The sequence below is a fragment of the Bactrocera neohumeralis genome, chromosome 4 (genome assembly GCF_024586455.1).
Source record: "Bactrocera neohumeralis isolate Rockhampton chromosome 4, APGP_CSIRO_Bneo_wtdbg2-racon-allhic-juicebox.fasta_v2, whole genome shotgun sequence".
In the NCBI taxonomy this organism is placed as follows: domain Eukaryota; kingdom Metazoa; phylum Arthropoda; class Insecta; order Diptera; family Tephritidae; genus Bactrocera; species Bactrocera neohumeralis.
In genome coordinates, this window is record NC_065921.1 from 37,168,703 (window position 1) to 37,196,087 (window position 27,385).

At 34.6% G+C, this 27,385-nt stretch overlaps 5 protein-coding genes across 17 annotated transcripts in view; 3 read left to right on the forward strand and 2 right to left on the reverse strand.

Moving 5' to 3' along the window:
• The window catches only part of LOC126755348 (putative ATP synthase subunit f, mitochondrial), a 565,888-nt gene that overhangs the window by 255,567 nt on the left and 282,936 nt on the right, over positions 1 to 27,385 (forward strand). The gene's annotated exons all lie outside the window — the stretch shown is intronic.
• Positions 63 to 1,549, forward strand: LOC126755334 (crossover junction endonuclease MUS81). Its single transcript, XM_050467829.1, has one exon. The coding sequence runs from the start codon at positions 123 to 125 to the stop codon at positions 1,380 to 1,382; it is 1,260 nt and encodes a 419-aa protein (XP_050323786.1). The 5' UTR covers positions 63 to 122; the 3' UTR covers positions 1,383 to 1,549.
• On the forward strand, positions 2,442 to 3,565 carry LOC126755345 (respirasome Complex Assembly Factor 1). The gene is made up of 3 exons (XM_050467840.1): positions 2,442 to 2,668; positions 2,760 to 2,863; positions 2,931 to 3,565. Exons 1-3 carry the CDS (start codon positions 2,555 to 2,557, stop codon positions 3,127 to 3,129), a joined length of 417 nt encoding a protein of 138 aa, XP_050323797.1. The 5' UTR covers positions 2,442 to 2,554; the 3' UTR covers positions 3,130 to 3,565.
• LOC126755337 (probable U2 small nuclear ribonucleoprotein A') lies at positions 3,054 to 4,613 on the reverse strand. Its single transcript, XM_050467832.1, has one exon. The coding sequence runs from the start codon at positions 4,456 to 4,458 to the stop codon at positions 3,658 to 3,660; it is 801 nt and encodes a 266-aa protein (XP_050323789.1). The 5' UTR covers positions 4,459 to 4,613; the 3' UTR covers positions 3,054 to 3,657.
• The window catches only part of LOC126755323 (F-actin-uncapping protein LRRC16A), a 108,098-nt gene continuing 85,820 nt past the window's right edge, over positions 5,108 to 27,385 (reverse strand). For 3 of the 11 annotated variants that reach the window (XM_050467803.1, XM_050467798.1, XM_050467806.1), the window contains 20 exons: positions 24,350 to 24,486; positions 24,194 to 24,283; positions 23,963 to 24,124; positions 23,790 to 23,887; positions 23,379 to 23,420; positions 21,262 to 21,449; positions 21,107 to 21,184; positions 20,861 to 21,042; positions 20,451 to 20,602; positions 19,743 to 19,994; positions 18,528 to 19,257; positions 16,572 to 16,734; positions 13,081 to 13,152; positions 11,844 to 11,864; positions 9,914 to 10,511; positions 9,465 to 9,836; positions 9,349 to 9,402; positions 8,915 to 8,971; positions 8,087 to 8,634; positions 5,108 to 6,747 (listed from right to left, as the gene is read on the reverse strand). In XM_050467803.1, the coding sequence (XP_050323760.1) occupies positions 6,658 to 6,747; positions 8,087 to 8,634; positions 8,915 to 8,971; positions 9,349 to 9,402; positions 9,465 to 9,836; positions 9,914 to 10,511; positions 11,844 to 11,864; positions 13,081 to 13,152; positions 16,572 to 16,734; positions 18,528 to 19,257; positions 19,743 to 19,994; positions 20,451 to 20,602; positions 20,861 to 21,042; positions 21,107 to 21,184; positions 21,262 to 21,449; positions 23,379 to 23,420; positions 23,790 to 23,887; positions 23,963 to 24,124; positions 24,194 to 24,283; positions 24,350 to 24,486 (4,086 nt within the window). In that variant the 3' untranslated portion in view covers positions 5,108 to 6,657. Of the gene's footprint in view, positions 6,748 to 7,811; positions 8,635 to 8,914; positions 8,972 to 9,348; positions 9,403 to 9,464; positions 9,837 to 9,913; positions 10,512 to 11,843; positions 11,865 to 13,080; positions 13,153 to 16,571; positions 16,735 to 16,874; positions 17,629 to 18,527; positions 19,258 to 19,742; positions 19,995 to 20,450; positions 20,603 to 20,860; positions 21,043 to 21,106; positions 21,185 to 21,261; positions 21,450 to 23,378; positions 23,421 to 23,789; positions 23,888 to 23,962; positions 24,125 to 24,193; positions 24,284 to 24,349; positions 24,487 to 27,385 lie in introns of those variants that run through there. The other 8 variants (XM_050467804.1, XM_050467800.1, XM_050467805.1 and 5 more) reach the window with 6 other exon arrangements.

Sequence of the window (27,385 nt, forward strand, 5' to 3'; positions counted from 1 at the left end):
ATCAGCTGATTTAATCCGTGCTGTTTTTGAACTTGGCTGCACTGTTGAAAATATAATTAAAGTAAACAAACATTTCAACTAGTCGCTGTTTGTAAACAGTGAAAAAATAAAAGGTTGATTGTATGGCGGAACGTTTAAAGATCACATTGAAACAGCCTAATCCTCTGTTTGAAAAGTGGCTCGAGAAGTGGTTAGAAGATGCAGAACGTCGTAATGCGAAATCACAGTACAAACTTCGCGAGGCCTTAATAGCCCTTCGGAGCTATCCACTTCCATTGTCTTCAGGAAGGGAATGTGCTATCCTTAGGGGTTTTGGTAGCACACTCTGCAATCTAATCGACGAAGAACTTCGTTTGTACCGAGAAAAACAACAGAAGTCGCCTTTACAACCTGCTATGAAGACATTTGAATCAGATGTTAAACAACTTGTGGAATCAGTCAAAAAAACCAAGCGGAAACAATCTCCAAAGAAATTAAAACCGAAATTCACTAAAAAGGAGCAAAAGGCAATAGCAGAAGAAGAAGAGCGCCAACGACAAGTCATTATGAGTCCTGGGAGCTTTCGTATTATATTACTTGTTGATACACAAGAAACAAGCGGTAAAAACAAACGTTCATTAGATCAAACACGTAGTTACTTGGAAAGTTTTGAAGTATTGTATGAGGTCCGACGTCTGACAATTGGTGATTTTCTTTGGATTGCTCGTGACCAAGAAGGTAATGAGCTTGTTCTTCCATATATTGTGGAACGTAAAAGATTCGATGACTTGGCCTCAAGTATACGGGATGGTCGATTTCACGAACAAAAACATCGTTTACGTCAATGTGGCATACAAAACATTATATACTTAGTAGAAGATTATGGGGATAATGAACATCTAGGCTTGCCTATGGAATCTTTGCAACAAGCAATTGTAAATACACAAATACATTCGGGATTCAAAATTGCACATACACAAAACAACTTTCGTTCTATGAAGCATTTGCAAAGTGTAACGAATACATTGATACGTTGTTTTAGAGAAAAAGTCCTACTTAGTACAACCAAGGAAGAGTTGCGACCATTTCGTGCTTCAGCTAGTATGATAGGGCTATTGAAATTTCGTGCTTTGTACGAGGATTCTGCGCGTGGAGCACAATTGACAGTGAGAGAAATATTTGTACAACAATTGCTACAGTTGCATTCATTGTCATTGGAAAAAGCATTAGCGATCGTTGAGGTATATTCCACTCCGCGATTACTATTTGATGCTTACAAACTGTGTTCAGATGAAAGAGACGCTCGTTTGCTGTTGAGCAAAATATCTTGTGGACCTTTGCAACGACCGTTAGGAGAAAAAATTAGCGAGACTGTTTATGATTTCTATAAAACCGAATTTTAAGGATCAATTTTACACGTACTTAAATATTTGGAAGTCATACCAGTTTTGGTTTCTCGTTGTAGGATTAGAGGAACACACACTTGCATACTTATATCTCGCTATATTTAGTTATGATTTGTTGTTTAATTTCTATATGTGAATATACTTAGTTAATTTTATTTGGAAAATTAACAGCTTTTTATTGAGTTTACTGCTTTATCTGTCATAAAAACTTATGAAAGCATAAATTACGCTATTATATACATACATACATATGTTTGAAAGCAAAAATAAGTCGCTCAGCGTAAAATTTGGAGAAAGCGCGGAAGCACCAAATAAACAACATATTTTTCATCTCTTTTGGGATACCTACTGCCTCTATTATTCCCTGTCGTGACCATTTGAGGCACCTGGGCTTGGCTCATTAAATGTCGACGTGCAATAACATACATAAATCCCATTATTCTCATTCGACTTGAGTAATATGTTCTGGTGTAACGTGGATCTATTAATATTATCTGAATAATAAGTATGTATGTCAGGCGATTGCAGCGATGCCCTGGATAATAATCTGTACCGAATTTCTTGAGGATATCTCTAAAACTGTGGGTCTAGACGGACAGACTGCCGCACATTACCAAATCGATTCAACTCATCTCGCTTATCATTTATATAAGTCTTTTATTCGACCTCCGACTTTTCCATTTGGATATTACATACATCGTGACAGCCTTAATTTACCCTAATCAGAGTATATTATCGCTAATTGAATATTAGCTCAAACGCATAAAAAACATTCCGTTTATTCTTGGTCTTATGTTACTAACTTTGATCCTTACTTTTCTAAAAAATGTTTATTAAGGAAAATCTATAAAATTTACTGATTCAACGAAGCTATATTATTTAATAATATATAGTAATCTTCGTGATTTCAGTATCTGATATTTATAAAATATATCTAGAAAAATTCAAATACAATAACGGAAAGTAATTTCATTCAAGCTGTCAGTTAAATAATTGCATCAATACGGCAACGATGTGAAGACAACTGTTCTCACTGAAAACGAAATGTCAAAGTGACATTTACTAATTTACTTACACGTCCCTGGAGTTTTTCTCTAATCATTGCACGAGATTAACTTTAGTTAATTTATTTTAATTCTGCTTTCCATTTAATTAAGCACATTACTAAAATGTCAACAAGAACTAACACAATTGAACGCAACAGCAATGGCAGCCCAAAGTCATTAAATCTTTCAGAGATTTGCTCAAGGGCGTTGAAAGCGAATTCCGAATGGCCAGACAAGGTAAGTTAATAATGCCTATGAAGGTACAATGAAATGAAATATGTAATTAGAAAAAACATTGTCACACCTTCAATAATGTTTTCACTTGCAGGATGAATTCTTAGACGTTATCTACTGGGCGAGACAGATTTTTGGCATTCTTTTAGGCATAGTATGGGGCATTGTGCCATTAAAGGGCTTCCTGGGATTAGTACTGTAAGGAATATCCCAATAACAATACATCATATGTAAATTCATAAAAACTTCTCATATGTTTCTATAGATTCGCTGGTATCAGTTGTGGCATTGTGTACATTTATTCCATAAATTTCCAAGGTATTGATGAGGAGGCTTACGGAGGCGCTTGGGAGCTGGTTAAAGAGGGTTTTATGACGTCATTTGCGGGTTTTCTTGTGACGTGGATAATTTTCTATACTGGACTGCATTATGATACTATAATGGCTGAGAAGGAGCTGTCATAAAGCAGTTCCCAAAGTTAAGGATTGCAGATTTGTTTTAAACCAAAACAACACAGACTTAAGCACATCAACAAAATATCTATCGAAAATATCTATTAAAATTTTATCCCATTATGAATGCAATATGTTAAAAGCCAGTGGTCCCCGGGCGAAATGGTTCAGCAAATGTCAAAAGGTGACCGATTTGTCTCCAACTATCTAAGCAGTTCCTTACAGTTAAATGTATAGCTTTCGACCATCATAATTTTAAAACTATTAGTTAATACAATTAGAAAATTTACGACAAACGTAATTAATTATACACTGAGGTTCGTTCCTCACACGTTTCTGCATTTCTCAGCATTTTGTCTTTAGATGTGCTGCATAAATGTACCACTATCGTACGTGTTTAAATTTTTCTATGAAAAAATAAACGTTTAATTGCCGTTAGTTCTTAAAACTTGTTTTTGTCTTTAATTCATTTTTTATTACAAATCTTCATAAAATTGTAAAGAAAAATTCATTTTAAATCAACTATAAGCAAGGCTTAACTTAATAATCCATAGTTTCAACACTACTACTACCGCCAATCGCATTACCATTTAGCGTCGCACCGTTTTGAGTCAATTCCAGTTCAAAGTTTTCGGGCAGTTGTCCACTTTGAAGTATACGAGATAGCCGTTCCACCTCTTGTAGTGAGTTTGCGCGCTTTATCGCATCTCTTATACGTTGCAAGTCTTCAGGATTGGCAGTTCTTGCTGCTACATTTACTCCAGATTTACCACCGGCTTCAGCAGCTGCGGCTGAGGCATTTAATTTCGATTTCTTTGCCACTTCCTTCAGCATATCTTTACCTTGTTTTGTTCGGAAATATTCTTGAGCTTCAATACGGTCCTTCCGTTTGATTTTCCTAAAATCTAGTAAACGCAATTGAGGAAACTTGAAAGCCATGTACTCGCGGTAATAGGGTTTTGTTGAAACAGGATTTACAAGTAAGCAAAGTGTTTCGAGACGAGGTAGCAAAGCAAGTGGTTCCAGATCACTTAATTCTTGCAGATTATTCCCAGTTAAGATAATTGAACTTAAATTGGGTACTGCTTCGTGTAAGCCATCACCAATACGCAGGATACGATTGTTATTGAGTAGCAGGCATTTCAGACGAGGCAAAAACGGTATGCCATCCAATTTACGCAAATCATTGTCGGAAAGATCTATCGTATCAAATTGATCTAATGTGGCTCCTAAATTTTCTATCTGTGGAATTTTGTAACCGCGCAAATCCAGTTCTCGCTCCCGGCATGGATTTATATATTGCATTGACTGATTAACAAGCTCCGGCGTAAGTTTCACCATGTCTATATTTTTTCTAATGTATATGTGACACTTTTTGTACTAACACTTTAATGTAATATTGAATATATTATTTTTAACGTGAATTTATTGGTTTATCATATAAATAGCAAAACAATTGAAAACTACAATGAGGACAAGCGGCAGATACAGTAAAAACTTCATTTGACAAGCCGCCTGTCAAATGTGTAAGTGCTGCCCAGTTCGTAAAGCCACACATGGTTGCATTTTTTACTCTTTATTATCTCAATTGGAATGTGGATAAACAAATGAGTTGATTTAATACAGATGCTATATATTTGAAATAAAACCATATTATATAACGTTTTGAATTTTATTTTTTAATTATTATACTCGTTTTGTGAAACATTTGTTATTGTGTTTAGGCTACTCTTATATCGTTTATTTGAATATTTGTTTCAAATATATATTTCAGTGCAGTTAATGTTTGTTTTTTATATTGCAAGGTGGGGACTAGAAATTGGGGCTTGTTCCAAACTGACAAGCGCCATATATATTACTGAAAGTTAATTTCAGAATTCCAAAATCCAAAACGGAACAAAAATTTGCCATGTTTTTTATATAAGGAAATATTTGTTATTTCCTCGTTCTTATTTTAACGTAAAATGTTGCTTTCTTTTAGTATACCTAATTTGAAGTTTACATTTCTCTATGTGACAAATTCGTAGTATTAAATTTCGTAAACTTTTTTTTCATTATTTCTGTCTTGTTAATTGTGGCATATAGATTAACATATTGTTTACGGATAATAAGTGATTCTATTTTTTTTTGTAAAAAATTTTGATAGATAGTATATGTCGTTGATTTATTTGTACAAATAAATAAATCTGGAACACAATTCTGGCTTAACATGAAATTAAAAGCAAACGCTTTCTATCCCACAAATGCATTTGAAGATTGTCATTTTATCGTTCTAATAATATTTATATTTAGAAGAAAATAAACTTCACTAATCAAGCAAAATTTATGAACAAAAAGTAAGTGGTAAAAGCAATATTTTCTTCTGAATTCTTCCAATTACGACTAGTTACTAAAGCACTCCACTTCTGAGGTTTTAAAAATTTACATTATTCCATTAAGCTCCCAAAATACAAATTCAGTTTGGAAAGTTTGTCAGACTTAAAACAAGTGCAGAAACTTATTGCAATTGAATGGAAGCAGTTATAAAAATATATATGTGTAATGCGTATTTGCACATAAAATTTATTACTAAAAACATTTCTGAAAAAAGTATCTTCTTTTAGTTACCACATAGTTTTCATTTTTTATTTTAAATAGCCAGTGTTTGTTCATCAAATTTTCATATTTTATTTATTCCCTTTATGTAGGTTATTTATTTGTTTATAAAATATGATTGGCACTTAAAATCAATACATACATATTCATACATATTTGGGTAATTAGAAATGTATATCAGCATATGTAAATACGTACAAGTTTAGTAAAATATAAAACGCGCGCACACACACACCTTATAATTCTTTATTTTAATATTAATTTATTGTAAATGTTAGTTCAAGTCGAAATATGAAACACAGCATATTCAATATATACATAAACTAAAAACTAAACCACGCACATAACGCTCCAATATCGAAGTTAAGATAAACTGATAGAAATGAGAACGTAAATACAAGTTTATAAACACTTTTTCATATACACATTATATAAAATTTTAATTTATATTTGAAATATTCTCCAATTGCAAATCGGGAAATATAATATATCATTAATGCAACTAAAAATAGTAAAATATAAATATAATTTAAAAAACATTGATCAATTTTACAAAATAAGGCTTGTGAAGATTGCACAAATCGCGAAGTAATTGAAAATAAATATAAACAATTTTAGACCAACCGATCGCATGGAATTCTAAAAATTTGTTTTCACTTTAATTCTTTAATTCTAATTTCGTATTTGTTATTGGCTTTAGTCCATGTCCATGCGCATTGTTTCGTAGTTGACATTTAAACACACAAAATAAAAAACACGCGACAATGTGATTTGTTCTTCCTTTAAATATTTTGTCTTCCTTTAAATAATTTTTCTTATATTAAGTTCTTTTCTACTGTTTTTTTGCTACATAAATCAATATTACTACCACATATTGCTGCTGTCGATGCATCTGCTACGCTGCAGTTCTGTATTTTATTTTGAAAATTATTTATTTTAAATGTCTCACAAATCAACAACATCTTCTTTTGTATATTGTGTGTCTCTAAATAATCGTCGAGTCGAAGAGCGTTGTAGGCCTTCAACTAATGTCTCCTGAAAATGCAATTCAGGCAGATAAAACTTTATATTGGAGCAGTACATTAATTGTAAGGTGATAACATTTATATGTATGTAAATAGTACATACAACACATATGTACATTTAATTACGTAATTAACTTTAAAATAAATACAAACATATCTGCAATACATTATGATTTAGTTAATATAAATTCATGAACGAAATATAGCATGCATTGGGATCTTAAGAGTTGTACTTCAAACATTATTTTTTTTTAAATTTTATTGATCATGTCAAGCAAAAATTTAAACTTCAACCAAAAAAAAAGCGAAATCGAAAGACTTTTATAAACTTTGTTAAGACAGCGTATTTACCGTTGAAAAGTACAAGTAGGTTTAATAAAAACTTTTAATATTTAAGCTTAATAACACAAGTCTCTCCAATAAAAGCATGCTTGGTGATCATTAGGATTGAAAAACCGAAGTATTCGACAAATATAAGTTCGGTATAATAAAATCTTAGTCCGAATACATTTATGTGATGCTGAGTGTTGAGACAATTTGTCAGAACTCAAAAAGTTCCTTTTTATGTACGAAAATTATTAAAAAGCAGAGAAATATTTTAGAAACAGTTTTTTTCTTACTTAATTACAGACATTTAAGAGTCGCTATAGATCCCAATAGTTACTTAGAACACGCACAATGAAACAAAACGGGATACAATACATTCATGAACAATTTATAAATACAACTTTGCTTCAGCAACATGAATAGTTATAAAGCTTAATAACGGTGTAATAACACAAATGTTAGTTAACTTATGCAAAATGCAAGTTTAGTTACAAAAATAAAAACATAGTACGTATGTATATTCACACATAAAACATTAAAATAAGCATCAAAGATTCGTGAAGCGCCAAATAGTGTTTTAAGCCAGTTTTTCAACTTTTTTCGTTTATAGCAATTTCAAATGGCGTACGGCAGCGAAGAGTAAATACAAAGCTTTTTAAGTTAATCACGCTTTTCTAAAGATACTTATGCTTGCATTTAATTTTTGTTTATAAATAGTTATGGTTTCTGTTTTCATTAGTTTAGCACCTCAGAAAGCGAACGGTCAAGCGTTGATGGATGTAGTTCCTGTGTTGCACAGTATGCTTTGACAAACACGTATGCAAGTAAGAAGAAATAGGTTGTTTACCGCATGTTAGACAGACACTGAACAGCAATGAAAAGGACACACATGTACACATATTATTAGTTATCGGCTTTCAATGAACGCTCAACACAACGAAAGCAACTCGACGTTAGCCACAAAGAGCACTTGGTTTCGCATAATGTATATTATATGTAATTCCAAAAAAGCGTGTTCAAACCTCGAATAAAGCGGAAATCTCTTTGCCCGCAATTCGCTTAAAGCCACCAATGGGTATACCCAAACTAGAGGCATTGCTGCCAGTGCTCAGCCGATCCACATTGCTGCTTTCGCTTGCGTTTGTGTTGGTGCTATCGCGATTGTGGGTGGTGGCGGTGCTGCAGCTGTTGGTGCCGTTACGTATGTTAATGATTTCGTTGGTTATGAAACTGCTGCTGCTGCTGCCGTTGCCGTTTTCCGTGATAACTGTTTTAGTGAGCAATGTTTCGTGATTCTCATTGCCGTTTGTCGCATTTGACGATGCGGTATTCGTCGTTGTTGTGGTAGAGCTGCTGCTGCTGCTACTGCTATTACTTGTTATTCTCATGCGCTGCGTTTGCAGCATTGTTGTTGTTGTAGTAGTGCTACTACTTCGACTGCTCGCACTATTGCTACTGCTAATGCTACTACTGTTCGTGCTGGTGATGTGCGAGGTCGACGATGACTTGGATATCGCCGATGCGCCGGTGAGCAGGGTTCTCGGCAACACTTGTGGCTTCATTGGAAGTTCTAAATTGTTTCGATTCGATTTGCATGCCAAACAAACAAAAAAGTAAAGGAATAAGGAACATAAATGTAAATACGTAAACAGAAGAAAAAAAAATAAAGAAATTATTCTGGAAGAAGTCTGGTGCAAAAATATAAAGTTTCGTGCAAATTTACTTTTGTAACCGAATAACCGCAAATGTGTAGAAAGAATTTTTTTGCAACTCACTGGTTCACTAGACATTCAAAATACGTCCATTCAAAAGTATGCTAACATATCACTTTTATGAATAAATGTACGTACCCAAGCGGCTTAAGCCTGCTGCAAGCTCCCTTACAGATTTTTTCTCCAATGTGGGACCTATAAGAAAGGCGAAAAGGCGAATTAAATATTTATTTAATATCAACAGCATTAAATTGAAAGATATAAATTAGAAAAATTATAAAAAAATTGTTAACTTCGGTTGTGCCGAAGAACTTAAATCTGATCAGTCAGTTTGTATGGCAGCTTTATGCCATAGTGGCTCGATCTGAACAATTGATATCGTTGCCTTGGACAACAATCTTGTGAAAAAACAATATACAGACAAACCGGCATGACTGAACTCAGCTCGTCATGCTGATCATTTATATAATTGTATATACATATGTATATTTCCAATGGTGTTACAAACTTCGTGGCAAATTTAATGTACCCTGTTCAGGGTATAAATATAATAAATAAAAACCATAGCTTACCTGGCGCACTGCCAACATTGTTGCTGCTCTGACTAAACGGTATGGATTCAGCATCTGTAATTTATAAACCATCAAGCAAGTTAAAAACGCATTTTATAAATAGATAGTACGCTTACCTTCATCGAGCTTTTCCGGCGTCGTTTTACTAGAGTCACTGCTTTGGAAATCGTTAGCACCAGGCGCTTTGGGTTCATTTCCTACTACCGACCAGGGACGTGGCTTTTGTAGTATTATTGGTGTGCGTATAATACCATTAGTGGTCTTAATGCTGATGCCATCGCCACCGGTGTGGCTACGTATCGAATCACTGCTTGGCGAACGCATTTTATTCTCACGTTCCGGAGCTTTTAGCGCTGAATTGGGCTCATCACCCGCCGCAACGCTGCCACCTTCAGTACGCATTTTCACCAGCGGCGATTTACGGCCAATTAGTGGTGAATATTTTTCCAAATTGTCTGTCGAACGCGAACGTGTGGTCCATGGCACGCCTGCAAGTAGCAAATGTTAACGTGACGTGGATAGTGGATTTCAAGCAACAATTTTTGGTTTGAGTTATAACATTTACCCTTGAGCAATGGTGACTGCCGATCCAGCTTAATGGGTCTGCGCTCCTCCAATATGGGTGTAGTCTCTTCGGATGTCAGATGACCGTTGCCATCACGACTCATTGTTGGACTATCGACAAACGATAGTGAGCTGCACTCTTCGGACGTGGGTGAAATCAGCGGCGTCAACGTGGTAGGCGTCACCGAACCGGGACGAAAGAATAAATCCAAGCCCTCGCCTATCTCTTTGGTGCTCGGGCCGGCGCTATTGTCCACCGCAACCAACGGCCGCGTTGGTGCGCGCGTCTTGGCGCGTTTCGGTCGTCCCTTAACCAGATGTTGCAATTGAAATGAGGCGCTGGGCAGTTCAGTTATTGAGTCGCCGCACTCATCACCACCTAAATCATCCAAGCCGTTGCCGCTACCCCCTGTAGTGGTGCCGGCAATACTGGCGCCCATCCCATTCGAATCACGTGGCGATAGCTGTGACGAGGAGCGATGTGAAGAAGGTGACTCAAGCAAATCGGGTATGTGCCCCAAGCTGAGGTTCTCCACGACGGACTGAGGACGCACTTTGCGCGCCACCGAACGACGCTTGGTGGGCATGTGTGGGGTAGCCTATATGCGAAATGGAGTAAGGGAGGGGAAGTGGAGAAAAGAAATTAATTAAGTGCTTTATAAACGTGCAAATGACAAGAGTGTGCAAAACAGAATGAAAGTTAATAAAATAGTGAGAGCTGGCAGAAAAGCAAAGAGAAGTTCGGAAGCAAATGAGTAAGAGATTTGACTAAAAGTTCTATTGTGTTCAATTCTACATATTATAATGGGGGACTAATGATTGAATTGTTATGCTAATGTTAAGCTGTTGGCTTAAATTTTACAGCCGCTTAAGTTTTTCTTCATTTAATATTATTTTTTATCTTTGCCTTGCTTTTAAAACTATTCTTGAGTCTTTTGAAAGTACGAATTTACTAATTTACATTTGAACACAATAAATCGATTAGCTCCATCTCATGAAAAAAGACGAGGAGTGTTACGAGTAGAATTTGAAATGCTTTTAATGAAATATGAGCGAAATGAGGTTAGAATATAACTAAAATATTACAAATAATAATTTTAAAATTATTTAAATATTTTATTCTTTAATGAATTATATTAAATTAGATTTCACTAAAATATATTAGAAATGAGATTGCTGCTGCTGGAAGTCTACGACTTTTCAATTGGATTGTAGGCTTTCTGAATACTGTCTATCTAGTTAAAGAATTGGTTATATTTGGGTGAAAACTATATCCAAGTGCCATATTGACATTGTTTTACTAGTGATGACTGGTTTTTAGCTATCATCCAGCAATATTTTGCTACAAATATGTATTTATAAAAGAAAATTACAAACAAAAAAATTAAGTGAAATAACTTGAAAGAAACGCTTTAATAACAAACAGGGTTATTTTCGATCAAAAAAAAAATTTTAATAATAAAATTAAATTTTGAATTTTGGGAATTAAAAAAAAATATTTTGTTTTTGTTTTAAAAATGTTTATAAATAAAATTGAATAAATAAATTGAAAATTTTATTTTTAAGGTCACTCCTCAGTGCTCTAAAGTATTGAAGATGATTTCTCTAGTTCAAAAGGATTAATCCTTAAATTTTTTTTTAATTCTTAATTATATACTTGGGATTATTTTTTTAAATACGGTATTTGGAATTAAAAATTAAAAATATTTTTTAATAGGGTTTTCGGGTTAACCTAAAAAATTTAATTAAATTATTTTTTAATTTTTGCGTTGAAATTAAAATTAATTAAATATTAATTCATTAAAATGTACTTTTTAACAGTAATGAAAAAATATATACACACATACAGTAATCATGCCAACATAGAATAATTAGAAGCAAATCAAATACAGGCACTTGTGCGATTAATATGTATGAAGGCCACTACTTACAAGGTTCAGATATTCCAATTTCTTTATGAATGAACATTTTGTGGTTTGATTTGTTTGTGACGTTCGTTAATTTGTTAATAGTTTTGCATATTAGTAAAGTGTTTGTAGACGACAAATTTTGCAAGTTTTAATGAAAGCGTTGAGAGGGAATGATTGTCGTTGTTTTTAGTGTTGTATGCGAAGAATTGGAAAAATGTTATAAAATTTTAATTTTTAAGACAATATTTTAAACAAAAAAAATTATATTTTTGTTTAGTTCAAAAAGATGTAATGAGATAAGTATTTTATTATTTATTATAATTACATTTTAAATATTAAAAACAAAAACAACAATTAAATTGATAAAGCGCGTTGTTTGCGGTATTTTTGTTTTGTAGAAATATGCAGTGACAAACAAACATTCAAACAAATGCAAAATGAGTGATGAGGAATGCATTTGTGTTTGTTTTTGTTTTTTTTTTTCAGACGTAGAAAGGGGAAGACAAAACAAAACACAAATGTTTTAATTTAATTTCTTTATATAATGAATACATACATATACGTTTAATATAAAAATATCTGCTGATTATTGTGAAAAGAACAGTAAAACTCTTTGTTGTCATCTAAAATCTCTGTGGAATTGTGTGTGTAGTGGTCTACTGTACACAAATTGGCTTACTAATATACTAATATATAATATTAATGTGTATGTTTGAAAGTGTGTGCATGTAGGTGTGTATGGTGACTACTGAGTATCTAAGTGCGAGTGAATAATTGCAATTTTTGATATCAGCGTATTTATGTGTGAGAGTGTGTGTGTGTTTGTGGGAGCACTTAGATGGTTAGCTACTTTCGACTGCTGTTTCTGCAAAACTTATCTTTTTTTATTAAATGCTGTCTTTGCTCTGAATTAGTTGATACAAATATGTATACAGAATTTATACAGCTTTTATATAGAATAAAATATATAAAGCAATATTTATGACTAAGAAGAGTTACACGAATTTCGAAAAATTAGCACGAAATTTTCATAAGTGCTTGCCATTTGCTAAACAATATGGCAATTGCAATCTGTATTTGTATTGGTTTAATGCTGCGCTTTCAGTTGTTAAATGGGGAATGACTATGAATCACGCATCTGTTCTAATTTATGCAAATATGTAGTTATAGATATGTGTAGACATATGTATAGGTTGAATGATATCGAAAATGTGGTCTATCCAAAGGAGTGTGTGTGTGTGAGGATGGCAAAACTTACAGTGGGGGATTCCAGACCCATTTTCGGTAAGACGGAACCACGTCCGGGGCGTATTATCAGGCCATCCGCATCCTGCAAGCAATAAATGAGAAAGTTAGAAAACAAAGTGCAAGAATAATACATTTATAACGGTAACGCGATGAAGAGTTTGACAAATTTAATTAAATAAAATAAAATACAAAAGTTGCATTTTCAGTCTCAAGTATTTTAAATTTGCAGCAAATATTGATATATGCAATATTGACTTTATCCAGAGCGGCAGACGATAAAAAAGTAGGTGAATGGGCGCTGACATATAATATCGCCAAGATGCTGCATATAGTTAAAACAATAAATTGCTGTAAGAAACTGCAAGTAATCATAAGTAAATAAATAAATGTGTCAACTCGTGCACAATGGGTAATAAAGAAATAAAAATTAAAAATAAAACTAATAATAATCAAGAAAAAACATTAACTTCGTCTGCACTGAAGATATAATACCCTTCACAGATCCACTACGTATAAAAGGGTATAAAAAGAAGAAGAAATTTATATTACTTTTAACGAGCAGTTTGTATGACAGCTATAAGCTAGAGTGGAGCGATTTGAACAATATGTTGGAAGATGGTAGTGATGCTTTGGTCAATAGTCTATGCCAAATTTCGTAAAGATAAGTTTTCCTTACAAAGCTTTCAGTTTGATCGGTCAGTTTGTATGGCAGTTATATGCTATAGAGGTCCGATATCGGTGTTTTTTTTTTTTGCAGAGAAAGGGACATGTACAAAATTTCAGATGGATATCTAATAAACTAGTTTACGTATATACATACAGACAGTATGTCAACTATTTGATCCCATAAAATTCCAAATATATTATATTTTGTTCTTTCTTTGTTAAAATAAACGTTTGAATAAATTCAATAAAGAAGATAAGTTCACTAAGTAGGCCTATAAAATGCCAATTTGTAATAGCGCAATTGCTGGAAATATTCCGTTAATTTTCAGAAAATATTTATAAATGTGGAAAGAGACACGCGATCAATTAGTTGACTTTGTGAAGTAAAAAAGTATTGATCGCCGTAATATTATTGCTTTGCTATTCAAGTTTTTCTTTTTATTCTATAATTAATTGAGGTGGAATAGTTAGATTTCAGTTTTAGTAAAAAGTGAGTATTTTCTTTTGTTTTTCTTTATTATTTTCTTAAATTTGCCATTACTAAAGGCGAAAAAAACTTAATGCAACAAAAATTGAAGAAATGAATAGGCTTATTGATTTAAACACAACGCATAAAGAAATTGCAAGACTCGTTAGTGTTTCCGGGGGCGTAGTTTCAATAGTTTTAAAAATAAGTCAACCAATGCGCCCTTTATGCATAAAAAACACTCCTGGACGAAAGCGAAATTTTTCAAAGGGATGAAATAGATGTGACAAGTGAAGATATCAGGAAGAAATTGCAGAAAAACGTATTCGCACGGACTTGTCAAAATAGAAAACCCACTCATGACAAAACGACACCTTAAAATGAAACTCCGATTTGCAAAGAAACATAAAATCTACATCCAAATTACTGTTTACGAGTCATATTGTCATAAAGGAAAAGATGGGTGGCAATGGATTAGCATAGCTGTATTGTTAATTGTTTGGAGGGGATAATGTAATGATATAGGGATGTATGAATGAATGGATGCCATCCCGTATGTTGATATCCTTGAACAAAACACAAAATCTTTTTGTGCAGGAGGATAGAAGTGTGAGGCAAAAACGTGTCGAACATCATCTTCCAGCAAAGTAAATGATCCGAAACATACTTATCGTGTAGCTAAAGTTTGGCTTTAAAACAATGAATTTGAAGTAGTCGAATGGACTCCCAATCGCCAGACTTCAACCCAATCGAGTATGCTTGCGTTGAGATCAAGCGATTTCTGATATGTCAGGTGAGTGTCAAAATCTTATTAATTCATGAAGGCTCAAAATTACTCAAAAATATATTAGCGGAGATTTCTGCAGGAAGGTGGACGAGTCCATGCTCAAAAGAACTGAAGCAGTAATCAAAGCAAAAAGGGGCATATTAAATATTAAGAAAATTTTTTTTTTGTCAACCAATTAATCACATGTGCAGGGAAGATATTTTTAACAATTCAATCAAATCAAACAAAAAATGTGTTAATTTTAATTTACTATCTTTAGCTGGCTTTATATGAAATAAAATTGGATTACCATTACAAATAAAAAAGATGCAAACAAAAATATTTTTTTGGTACCCAGATGTGATCAAATAGTTGACAAATTGTACATACATATGTATGTATATATTTTAAGAGTCTCCGACGTTTTCTTCTGAGTTTTCGGGGTATAAAAACTAAGGAATATTACCAACTCACACAAAATTATTTAATTATTTGGAACATTTAATACAAATAATATTTGAGAGCATTCTACGAAGCTTTTTAATCAACACTGTTTAAAGAATGCTTAAGAAACAATTGTCATAAATTTGTATAGGCTCTCATTCTCTTCAAAACTTTTAAGTCGACTGCAAAATGATTTTGACGTCAGATATACAAGTATACACCGGTCAACCGACATGGAATTTGTAAAATAACCTATAAGTATATTGTTGATATTGTTTTTTTGGCAAACATAAGCTGATTCTGTTTCCACGGTTAATGCAACTCGTTTTCTGCTAAATATACCAAAATTATTTGGGGAACGTAAACTAATTTTTGTGAAATGCCGCTACAACAACAACAAGACTTAACGTTGCAATCACGTTTATTAACAGCTTAAGATAAATATGTTTGTGGACGTGTGATGTTTATGGAACATAAAACATGTGAGTACGAATTATATTGTGTTTTACGCTGAGAGAGTAACAGAGCGCAGCTACGCGATACAATAACTCTTCGTACATTCAGTGCCATTGGTGTATACATAAATGCGCGTATTGTAATTGACAAAATATTGCATTAGATGCCCCTTAAGTGTTTCAATACATTATGGGCTTGCATGCCAACGGTACTGCGCCATACTACCATTTTTGAAATTTATCAAACGGCGATAAGGCATATTGAGTAAACAACAACGCCAAATTGTTGAACACACGCAATACACAATTAATTTAGCATTTCGCCCGGCGATGACGGCATTGTAGGCAGTAGGATAACAGCAAAACAAACGAAGAAGCTAAAGGTGTACGAAAAAAACAATATTGCAACAGCAACAACAAACTATATACATATGTATATGTAGGTAAAGTATTTGTAAATATGAAAAACTGATAAGGAATTGGAAATTTTTATGGGTGCCGGTATAAGCTTATCTAACATATTTACACTACACAACCTTAAAAACACTAAAATTTTCTTGCAAAAACATTTTTGTTTGTATAACAAAAAAGTAACAGCGCCTTTCAAAGTCAACTAGTTCTAATTGCTTGCAATTATTTAATATGCTTATTGCACTTTGCTCCAGCTAATACATATTTTGTAGGTTATTTTGTCAACTACTTACATGACTCGAACGGCTGCGCACAATATCAGGTGTTTGCGGCTCATCGAGCAGAACAGATGGTGAATCGGCAATGCCCAGGCCGCGCCGATAGCGTGTGAGCGCCTCCAACACCTCGTCAGTGGCGCGGTCAGAGATGGATGCGGCCAATGATTGTTCGATTTCACTGCAAGAAATATAATTTTCCATTAAATAATAGTAAAAGCGCGCAAAAATTTATATATTTATTAAATTGCATAGCCTTAGCTGTATGCACATAGTATATTCTACAATCTTTATAATGTTTAAAAATGCAAACGTAATCACTTTCTTAATGCCTCCCTATCAGTTTGCGCTTCCGCGTCATCTTGTGTCGGCACATTGGCAACATTTAGCTGTAGCGGAGCTTCCACAGTCAAGGCGTTTGGCCCCAACAACTTCTCGGTAGCGTGATCGTAACGGACTTTATAAAAATTATCATCATCTTCCTCATCCGCTTCTTCTCTAAGCGTTCTATTTGGTATTTTGCTACTGCCACTGCGCGCTCCACAAAAACACCAACTACACCAACCGCGCCCCATTGGTTTCAAAACAAATTGTATTGCTATTTTGTTATTTTTATTTTGCACTTTCACTTTCGATTTGCAAGAACTTTGTGTTTCCCTTATGCTGCACTACACGCGAGCCAAGCGCCCCACCAGCTGTTCACCGTACTCTAACAGCTGTCGACGCTCCGTGTATAGCAGTGGCTCCTCTTGATCTGTTGAACGTTGTAGGCGCACTGAGCTAATGCTTAGCTTTGAGCACAACAACAGCGCCAGCTGCCAAGTCTTGAAACAGATTTACACTTTACTCTCCACTTTCAGTTAGAATTCTGCGAAGTTTTGTTTGCTGCCTCTGCTTGTTTTTTGTGATGTTGTTTTGCGCGGACTCAGCTTTGCTTATTGATTTCCATATTGTCGGATATTTTTGATATCGCTATAAAATGAATCTCGACGCCGCACTAAACGGGTTCACTATATACTTAGCTTTTTTATTATTTATTTAGTGTTTTTTTACATTCGCATTTCTTCAATTCATTTTCATATTTCTGTTTTACTCATTTCGTTCGCAAATACAATACAGTACGCCGCTAATGTATAATCTTATCAATGAGTAAGCAATATACATAACAATGTGTATACTCACACACTGACGCGACCAGCTCTAGGTAAGCACGGGCGACTTATTATCAAACTGAGACAGTGGGTTGCTGCTCTAAACTTACAACCCAAAAATGTTTAAAATTATTATACCCTGAACAGAGTATATTAAGAAGTAAACGTTACGTCGCGGACTCTTTCAACGTGACGAGCTGAGTCGATTCACCCATGTCCGTCTGTCTGTCTCTATATACGTGAACTAGTTCCTCAGTTTTTTAAATATCGATCTGAAATTCTGCACACGCCCTTTCTCCCAAAGAACCTGCTCATTTGGCGGAATCACCGATATCGGACCACTATAGCATATTGTTTTCCATGGCAAGGCTACAATTAGCGAACTAATTTTGCATATCGGACCACTATAGTATACGTATTTTACTTGCATGTAAAATTTTTTTTTTATCTGTGAAGTGTATTATAGCTACGGTAAAAACGAAGTTAACATTTTTTTCTTGTTTTTGGCTTAATTTATGGTAACTGGTATCAATTTCAAGACTTATGCATACGAATTAAATATTAAATTGACGAGATCACAAAAAAGCATTTTTTCATGGAAATTATCGTACTATTTTTAACAAATCCTCTATTCTGGTTTCTTTATATTAATTACGAAATAGTTGTGTTATAAACTCGTTTTTTCACAAAAAGCAAAATCAATGTTTATCGGAATACCTAAAAACCACGCTCTCCCGCTAACAAGTTTGTCTCACTAGGCGTAGCAGCTTCCAGTTCATACACAGCGAGCTTTTCACACATTTCTTAAACAACAACAACTTACCCCACTTTATTCATGATCTCACTGCCGGCATTATTCAGCAAACAACTCTGTAGAAAATCTTCCGGTATTTGTAGACGCTCACTCAGCGCTTTGCGCAAGTCTTGCACGACCATTTGACTGCCCAATGTTTTGGGACACTGCTCGACAGCCGTGCGCAGCATGGTCTCCAATGTTTCCTCCAGATAACCCTGTATGGTGTAGCTGAGATCACTGGCGATGCGTGTAAGCTTTATTTCCACCGGATGCGATTCACAACGCACAGCCTCCTGTAATTTTGGCATTAATTGTTTGCAGTTCTCGGCGTCATCGATCAGTCGCTGCACTGCCGACGAATCGCTACCCTTAGCCACCGAGATGTTATCTTGTGTTTCGGCCACGAGCTTATCGACCAGCTGATGTGTTGAGGAAAGCATGAAACCATGTTGCAATCGGAATCCCTGTCCGTTAGCGCGCTTGAGTCCATTGCAATTGCGCTGTAGAAGCTCTTGCATTTTGCGCATAATCGCATCGGTCTTCTCCGGGTGGTTTTTCATGTGTGGTGTGATGTCGAAAACCGGATATTGTATGGTGCGCATGCTGTGATTGTTTTCCAAAGCGTAGACGATGTCGCCATAACCCTGCGGTGTTATGTTGTTCTTGTCCATGTAAATTGTGCGCAGTTTGTTGTTGATTTGCAGAGCTTTGGCGAGCAGGCGCGCACCGACGTCGCCCATATAGTTGCCGCTAATGTCTGAAAAAATATACAAACAGCATGAACAAAATGTGAAACTATTCGAGTTTTAGTATATATTTTTGGGTAAACTAGTTTCTTATTTGATTTGCTGTCAATCAGGGTTACGAATTTTTTCAATTTCAAAATTTTTGTATAGAAAATTATATAGCGACTAAAAATTACATTTTGAATTTTGTTTTCGGGATTAAAAATAAAATTTTCCTGGTTTTTGGCATTAAGATTTTTATATTTTTTAACCCAGATTTGGAATTATTTTTTTTTTTCATTCCGAGATTTGAGAATAAAAATTAGAAAATAACTTTTAATAAAAATTTTCGGGTTTACTAATTAAAAAAAAAAAAATTTAATTCAAATGTTACTTCAATTATTTTTAAGGAATTATTTTCAACCCTACTATCTGTCACTTCAGAATTATAATAGAGAAGAACTATAGTAATGGCTCCTATTCCTGACAGTAAAGAATAAGCAAACAAGATGCCCACCTAGTTTCTGCAAACTTTGGTTACTGCCAAGGGCATTAATGAAGTCGTGTATATCATTCTTCAACTTATTTTCGGAGATCACCAACTCAGCCAATGGGAAATCGTCTTTTTGTATCAGATTCACGAGCGCGTCCATAACGGTGGGAATATGTTTCAATTTCATGCCGGTCAGGCTGCGTGTCATGTAAAGCGTACGTATTGAGGGATTTTTCGAAATCGCTGTTAAAACGGGAGCTAATTCGGCATCCAAATCTAGGAAATATAAAATAATTAAAAAATTGTTACGAACACTATTTAAAATAGAGTAGTTGAAAAATTTTATACATACGAATGACAAACACTGGAGGCCAAAAAGTAGGTATAACAAAGTATGTTGTAATCTTAAACATAAGCAAACCTAAAACCTCAAAAATTATGAAGCTAATTTAAACTTGTATAACATTATATTACATAGAAATACATATATAAAAATGCATACTCAATTTTTTTCTCGGAATTTCGAAAAAAATTCTGAAATTTTTGTAATATTTTCGAATTACAATAAATCTTAAACAAAATTATAAATAAATTCAATATTTTGATGTAGTTGAACTACATCTTCATACACAATTGAAATAAATTAAACTGCCAAGACGTGCAAAAAAAATCATAACTATTTTTTGGCCTCCATTGTACATATTTTTCTATTATTCGACTTCTTGAACTTACTATTGTCACTTATATCTAAACTTTGTAAAACTCGTACACCATGTATGCATGATTCCAAAACATGCGCGCCCTGGGCACCTAACGTATTGCTACTTAAATCTAAATACAGCCCAGCTGTGGACTCATTGCAGGCTAAACCGAGCAGTAAGTTTCTGTAAAACAAAGAATTTCATTGATTTAGTGAGATAATATAAAATTCTAAGCGAGACTCATAAAATTTCAAAATATTACTTTATTTTTATGCACCTATTATTACTTTGTATGCCTTAAATATAATTTATGTTATTTTATTATTATTTATTAATTTTATAGTATTTATTTTTTATTGTGACTGATTTTTATAATTTTTACTTTTTAGACTATTTAACTAATCGGTTTAGTTTTCTGAATATCATTAACTCTGCACTTACTTGAGCGCTTCCATTGGCAGTTTACAACCGGCAATATTTAAATGTTTTAAACTCAATGTGCTCGTGAAGAATTGCTTAAACGATGGCGGTATCTCTTTGCCTTTTTTTGTGCTAAAAGAATTGTGTGAAACATTTAAGTGAGCTAAATGCGTTGCACAACCGCGTAAAAGGGCACCAAATAACTGTAAATGTAGAACATATTAAGTAACTATTTCTAATGAATTTGTTTTTTTGAAAAGTACTTACATTCTCCAATGTTATATCAGTCGATGAGAGATCCAAATGTTCCAAAACATTCGGTTGTGCAAGAAAATTATGTAAATTCTTGAAATAAACAAGAAAAAAGTATTATTTCTATCGGACAAAACTACAAAACCATATAAATATTTGTTTGTACTTACTGTTATGTCGTCCTTGAGACTATTGCCACTTAAATCTAAATGTGTGAGTGAATTGGAAATGCTTTGATTCAGCGACAATGAGTGCGACATCTGATTCACGCCCTTCGATGTTAGACCGCAATGAGCGAGCGCCAGCTTGCAAAGACCTTTCGAAACCTTGGCAATGGGACCGGCCAAGTGGATAGCACCTAAGGAGAAAATACATTATAAAGGGTGCACTTTTTTTAAATAAGGTACATAATTGAGAAGCAAAAAAAGCAGAACGAACATTTATATGCTCGAGAATGAAATAAAATTGCAGTAACATCTCAATCAAAATTATGTTTTTGCATTAACGGTTTTATGCAACATGCTATATGGTATATACAAGTATATATAAAGCTTAATAAAGTTCATATTGGAAGGTAGTAATACTTAATTATAAACATTCATCCAAATTTAAGAAAGCTTTACACTCAGCGTTTGTAGGTATTTTATATGAATATACATATGCACCTATTTGTATATATACACTGCTGGATAAGTTATACACACCAATTTTTTGGTTCCAATATGTTCTATTTACCAACAGACATGTTTTAGTTGGCCCAAAAATTTTTCCTACCAAAGTTCGAATCTTGTTCGAAAAAACTGCTGATATTCGTATGGCTTCCGAAAATATAACTGTACATTCGGGAACTGTATTTCATTGTAATCACGTGGACTTCCGGTTAGTCATTGGATTAGACGCCCTACACATTTTTTTGTCCTATGTAAAAGAGAGCCGTGATTGAGAATAACAAAGAACTAAAAATTAAGTAATCACTTGTCGTTAAGCGATGTTTTAGGCAAAATTGGGAAAAACTATTGTTTTGAGCTTACTGGCACGTCAAAAAATAGACTTCCTTCCACTCAAAGGAATCGAAATATTGCCAAACAAATAAAGCACAGAAAACCGAACTGTTGATAAATATTTAAAAGCTCCAAAAGACATGTGGAAAAAACTTAAAAGACCGAAAAAAGTACCAACTTCTCGAGCGGAACGAAAAATTACTAGAATTGCTGCACATCTACTGCTATCACGTTATATGGGACAATTGATTTAATTTTCAGTGATCAGAACATAAACGGAGAGCACTTTAAAACAATGTTGAGAGTCAGATTTGTATTATTAAATGAACTCTGCGGAGCTATTCCATTTTTCAAGCAATACTAAGATAAAGACGCATTAATTGCAGCAATGCAATTAGCATGGAGAGAGATTTCGCTACCTACAAGCGCTCCCTCTACCACTCAATGAAAGCTCAGATAAATGAAGTTTCCGAAAATATTTATTTTATTTATTTTTCTAAGTAAAAGTCACTAAAAAAACAGTAAAAAAAAGTTATTTTCCTTCTAAAAAATTAATTACTTTCGATGCGTCTAAAAATTGCCTTATTTTAAGTTACTCTAAGAAAATGCTGCAGATATTATTTTTTTAATTCTTAAATATTTTCTGCGAAGTTTCATTGAATAACCAAGGTTTTTGTGTATCAATTTTTATTTAATTGAATTCAAAATAAAATTTATCAACTGAATACTATTGCAAGTACGGATCCGCCGAACCTATTGACGAGGAGTGTATAGCATAAACGTAAAAGATGCGCTTAGTATACTGCAATTCCCAAAATAGAATAAATCAGACGTAAAAAATTATTTGGAACTAAACAGGTAATTATTATTCAGCAGGGATTCCAATTTATAGACAAAGACAGGAAGCTATAATAATATTTCAGAGTTTGTTGTTGCTGTAGCGGTATAGTAATGATGCTGAGTAATAAATATAATACATACACAATGCAATAAATAGAAATAATGGAAATGTTCTTAAGGCATGCGATTATTATTTTTCAGTAATTAATATTTTAATTAAATCAGTTGTCGAATTTAAATAATATATTTAAGTCTAAAGCCGTTGTTCAATAAATGAGTATACATATGCATGTATTTTTCAAAGCTGGAAATTTCGCATATTCGAGTGTCCGAATTATTCACATTTAAGAAATCAAATTTGCTAAGCAATGAAAATCAAATTCTTGTAACGTTTTTTTAACATTTAACTATACATCATCAACTGTACACAAAACAAAAAATCAAACCTTGCACAATTTTTCCAAGTAGGGCGCACAATGAGCTTGCTCCTACATTACAAAAGTGGAAGAGTGGTAATTTAAATTGGATTACATTGGATTTAAAGGGTCGCTGGTCACATATAGTTGTACACATGTACTTTATAAGGGTTTTTGTTGGATGAAAGTGGGTATTAAATGCAAGTATGTATGTGTCTATGTACAACTGTTTAGTATTTTTTCATTCTTGGTAGTTAGTAGTGGGTATTAATTAGTTAGTTTTATGCAAAGGGCGTTTTTAAATTGTGTTTACTTTTGTGGTGCGTGTCAGGTGTTAATGACCTACATGCATTTCAGCTGAATAGTTTCTTTGCATTTTTTAATGATGTGTGTATTATATGTCGCTATGTGTGTTTATCACATAACATTCGGTCAACATACCTTTATCCTCAATTAAATTATGACTCAAATCGATCGTACGTATTGCGGGATTGTTGTTTGTAATCACAGATACAGCTAATTTATGCAGAAAATCCGATCTGTTAGCAAAAAACCCAAAAAAAAAATCAGAATGTAATAGATCTTTGACATATATGGGTGACTGCAGGCCATACCTTAAACCTAACGCCTCCAAATGCAGCTCCTCCAGCCACATTGAACGCTTGAGCACGTGTAGAATGCGCTCCAAAGTCTCATTGGAGAGGCGCATATGTGATGCTTTCAGACCGCGAAAAAATGTGTTATACTCCAATGCGGACACAATGGCCATTAAGTCTCTGCAACAACAACAATTAGATATATTAAACTAGTTGTATTCCCCATAATAAAATATTTTGTTGCCATACTTTGGTTCCAAATGATCGAAATCACGTAAATTCAGCACGCGTGTATCGTGGGATAAATAAATCGTATCGATATCCCAAGCGACTTCCTCTCTGCAAAGTAAAAGGTTGCATATTTTAATTTATGTTACTCGTTTGTATGAGTTTTGTTTGAACCACCTGTAGGGCACGCCATGGAAATCACACATGCAAGCATATTGTGTGCTGAAACCACCGCATGGGCCAACGCTGCGTGGGTCTGTGGGACGAAACTCCTCGGAGAAAACAACCTCACGTTCGGGCGGTTGAATATCGATCTGCAAAGAGAGAACAACATATGTATATAATAATTAACATAATATAGGGAAAAAAATGAAAGATTTTAATATATTATTGTATTAAAAGAGCTACGCCGAATCCTGTTCAGAAACTAAGTACTTGCAGCAAAGGCATCTCATGGAATATTGAATAATATTGAACCAAAGGAAAAAGGATTGTTGTTTTATAGAACATTCATAACACTTCTATTTGTCATCGATATCATCACGGTAGGTCCAAGAAACGAGCTCTCCCGATGAGGTCGGACTATGCAAAATATTGTGTGGAATTCACTAGGTATATCAAGAGGTAGCTAGCGGCATGCAGCGACAGCTTGACAGTACATAAGTTGAGAATGTCAATATCTACTCTGGATAAGCAGGAGTTCAGTCTGCTATGACTCGAGCTTTTGTTCCGTTTTGTTACCATTCACCAGTAGAGGGTCCATCAAGGTGATAATGTCTTCACTGTGATCGCGGTCGAAGTTGTTTGAATTTGCTAATGTATGGCATGAAGAGCTTCGGCTTCGGCTACAAGCAGTTGACTACAAGGGTAAGTTTTGCAAAAACATCTTAAGGGAAACTTTTTGAAGAGGAGTTTGCTATACCCCTTAGTTGGAAGCCAGCAGGTCGCACCGTGAAGATATTTTTCCACGGACATCAAGAAGTATCCTGTAATTGTCAGAAGTGGAATTTCCGGCAGGTACGTTCTTTTCTCAGCTGTACCCTACCCTACCAGATCCAGGTGAACATATTGAAGCGGCGTAATTTAGTAGACCCGACCACTCTTCAGCAGCTTCGTTCTGGATACTGTATCAGGTTAAACTCCTACTTCTCCAGAATAGCCTCCGACATAACCAATAAAAGTCATGAGTGCAATGAGTCTCCGCATGACACTGGCCACCTCTTTGCATGCCCCACCAAACCCATTCATCTAACACACCGCTCCCTTTAACCCGACCCTGTCGAAACAGCACGTTTCTTGGGCCTTCCGTTAGATGACGTCGACGACAACTTAGCTAATCCTTATCATCCTAATGGGGACAACAACAACAAGAGTGGACCCGACCGTCCCATTCCGGCTTTGTATTGTGGAAAGAAGGAGTGCGGATTTTCGGGCTGTTAGCTGTCAGTGTTTCGACTTCGTCAAAAATTTTTAAGATCCGGTATGTTCTCGTTCAGTTAGTAAATAACGTTGCTGTGGATTTATTGGCGGAGAATGTGAGGCGCCTAGTACCTAAAAAGGGAGGAAGGTAGACTAAGTAGTCGTTTACCTTCAAAAACATGCAATCAATTCCAGTGATGATAGTGTAAGATGGAGGTTCAATTAATGCGGTGATTCTTGCATGTATGCTACACGATTCGGAGTTGGGTCCGACTTAGGACTTTTATATTCAACAGTATACAAAACGCAGGAGTGATAGGGTTACTAGGGTCTATCTGAAAATTTGTTGGGCGCCGAAGTCAAGCGGAAGTATGGAAAAAATGCCACAAAAATAAGGATAATTCTTGTTTAGTACATAAAACCCCAAAAACCTTCCATAAATCAAAAATTATGACGTAAATAAACGGTTGAAGAAAAATTAAGTGAAGTGCTGAGACTTTAAACTTACCAAACATGTTACATATCAATGGAAATATTCTCATTTAATTTGGCGACTCTGAATAACAATGTAATTTATAAACGAGCAGAGGGCGCAGCACTTTGGTACACACAAATGTCTCAATCTGGGACGGCACGTAATTTGGAGAATCTAAGTAGCACAACACTTTTCAACTTGGCACAACTTTGTTAATATTATCAGCGTGTTTCTAAAGCGAATGAATGGGCCGGCACAAATAAAGTTTTCGCAACTAACTGATTGGCTTTCCTGTATACTGAAAGTAGAACGCTATTGAATGGCGGCATATATAATTTCATACATTTCCGGCTAATGAAGCGCTGGCAATGCAACCGATCGGTCCTTGTGGGTGTACCACAGTACGAGCAGTGTTTGTGTGTGTGCACCTTTGAGAGAAGATAAGAAAAATACATCCCGAGCGTCTGTCAATTCTTAACTACTCGCCAGCAAGTATCACTGGGTGAATGTGCTTATTAGAATGTGCTTGGCGTCAACTTTTCGAAAGCCAATATGGCACAGACTTACAGAAATACAAAAAAAAAGTACAAGAAATGCTAGATGGATGTAAGTACATATGTACACGTGTAAACACATCTCCCGCCATCGGGGCAGACAAACTTTGCTTAGTTTGAGTTTTTATTTAAGTGTAGCTTTGTTTTCGTCAGTCAAGTTGGTGCGACTTGAAGCTACAACTATAACACACATACCTACATATATACTTGTATATCATTGTATGTGTATGTGTGAACTTATTTACGTTCGCGTTTGTGGGCATGAAAAGTCACAGGGCAAGAACATTGGTGAAGAACTACCGGCGAACTTTTGAGATAATCCAAGTTTTCCCCATATGTGCATATATACATACATATGAATAAACAATCGTACAGATATTGCGAAGGCGCGGTGGTATGTTGTTTGTATAGTTTTGGGCGTACGAAGTAACAAATGACCTCCCACGAGTACTTCAGACAAGAAAAGTGGTAAAAAACCGGAGAGTGCCACAATTTTTGTTGCGTTGCCCTTTTGTCAAACAAATACATACATACGGTGCACATCGAGTGTTGACAGGTGTGAATTTGGAAACATCATATATTGTATTAATTATACCCTGAACAGGGTATATTAAGTTTGTCACGATGTTTGTAACACCCAGAAAGAAGCGTCGGAGACCCTATAAAGTATATATATAAATGATCAGTATGTTGAGCTGAGTCGATTTAACCATGTCCGTCTGTCTGTCTGTCCGTCCATATGTATATATACGAACTAGTCCCTCA

Coding starts and splice junctions, on each gene's coding strand:
- LOC126755334 (XM_050467829.1), top strand. CDS start 123: ATGGCGGAACGTTTAAAGATCACATTGAAACAGCCTAATCCTCTGTTT.
- LOC126755345 (XM_050467840.1), top strand. CDS start 2,555: ATGTCAACAAGAACTAACACAATTGAACGCAACAGCAATGGCAGCCCA. Junction 2,669..2,759: donor ATTCCGAATGGCCAGACAAG/GTAAGTTAATAA, acceptor TTTCACTTGCAG/GATGAATTCTTAGACGTTAT. Junction 2,864..2,930: donor GGCTTCCTGGGATTAGTACT/GTAAGGAATATC, acceptor ATGTTTCTATAG/ATTCGCTGGTATCAGTTGTG.
- LOC126755337 (XM_050467832.1), bottom strand. CDS start 4,458: ATGGTGAAACTTACGCCGGAGCTTGTTAATCAGTCAATGCAATATATA.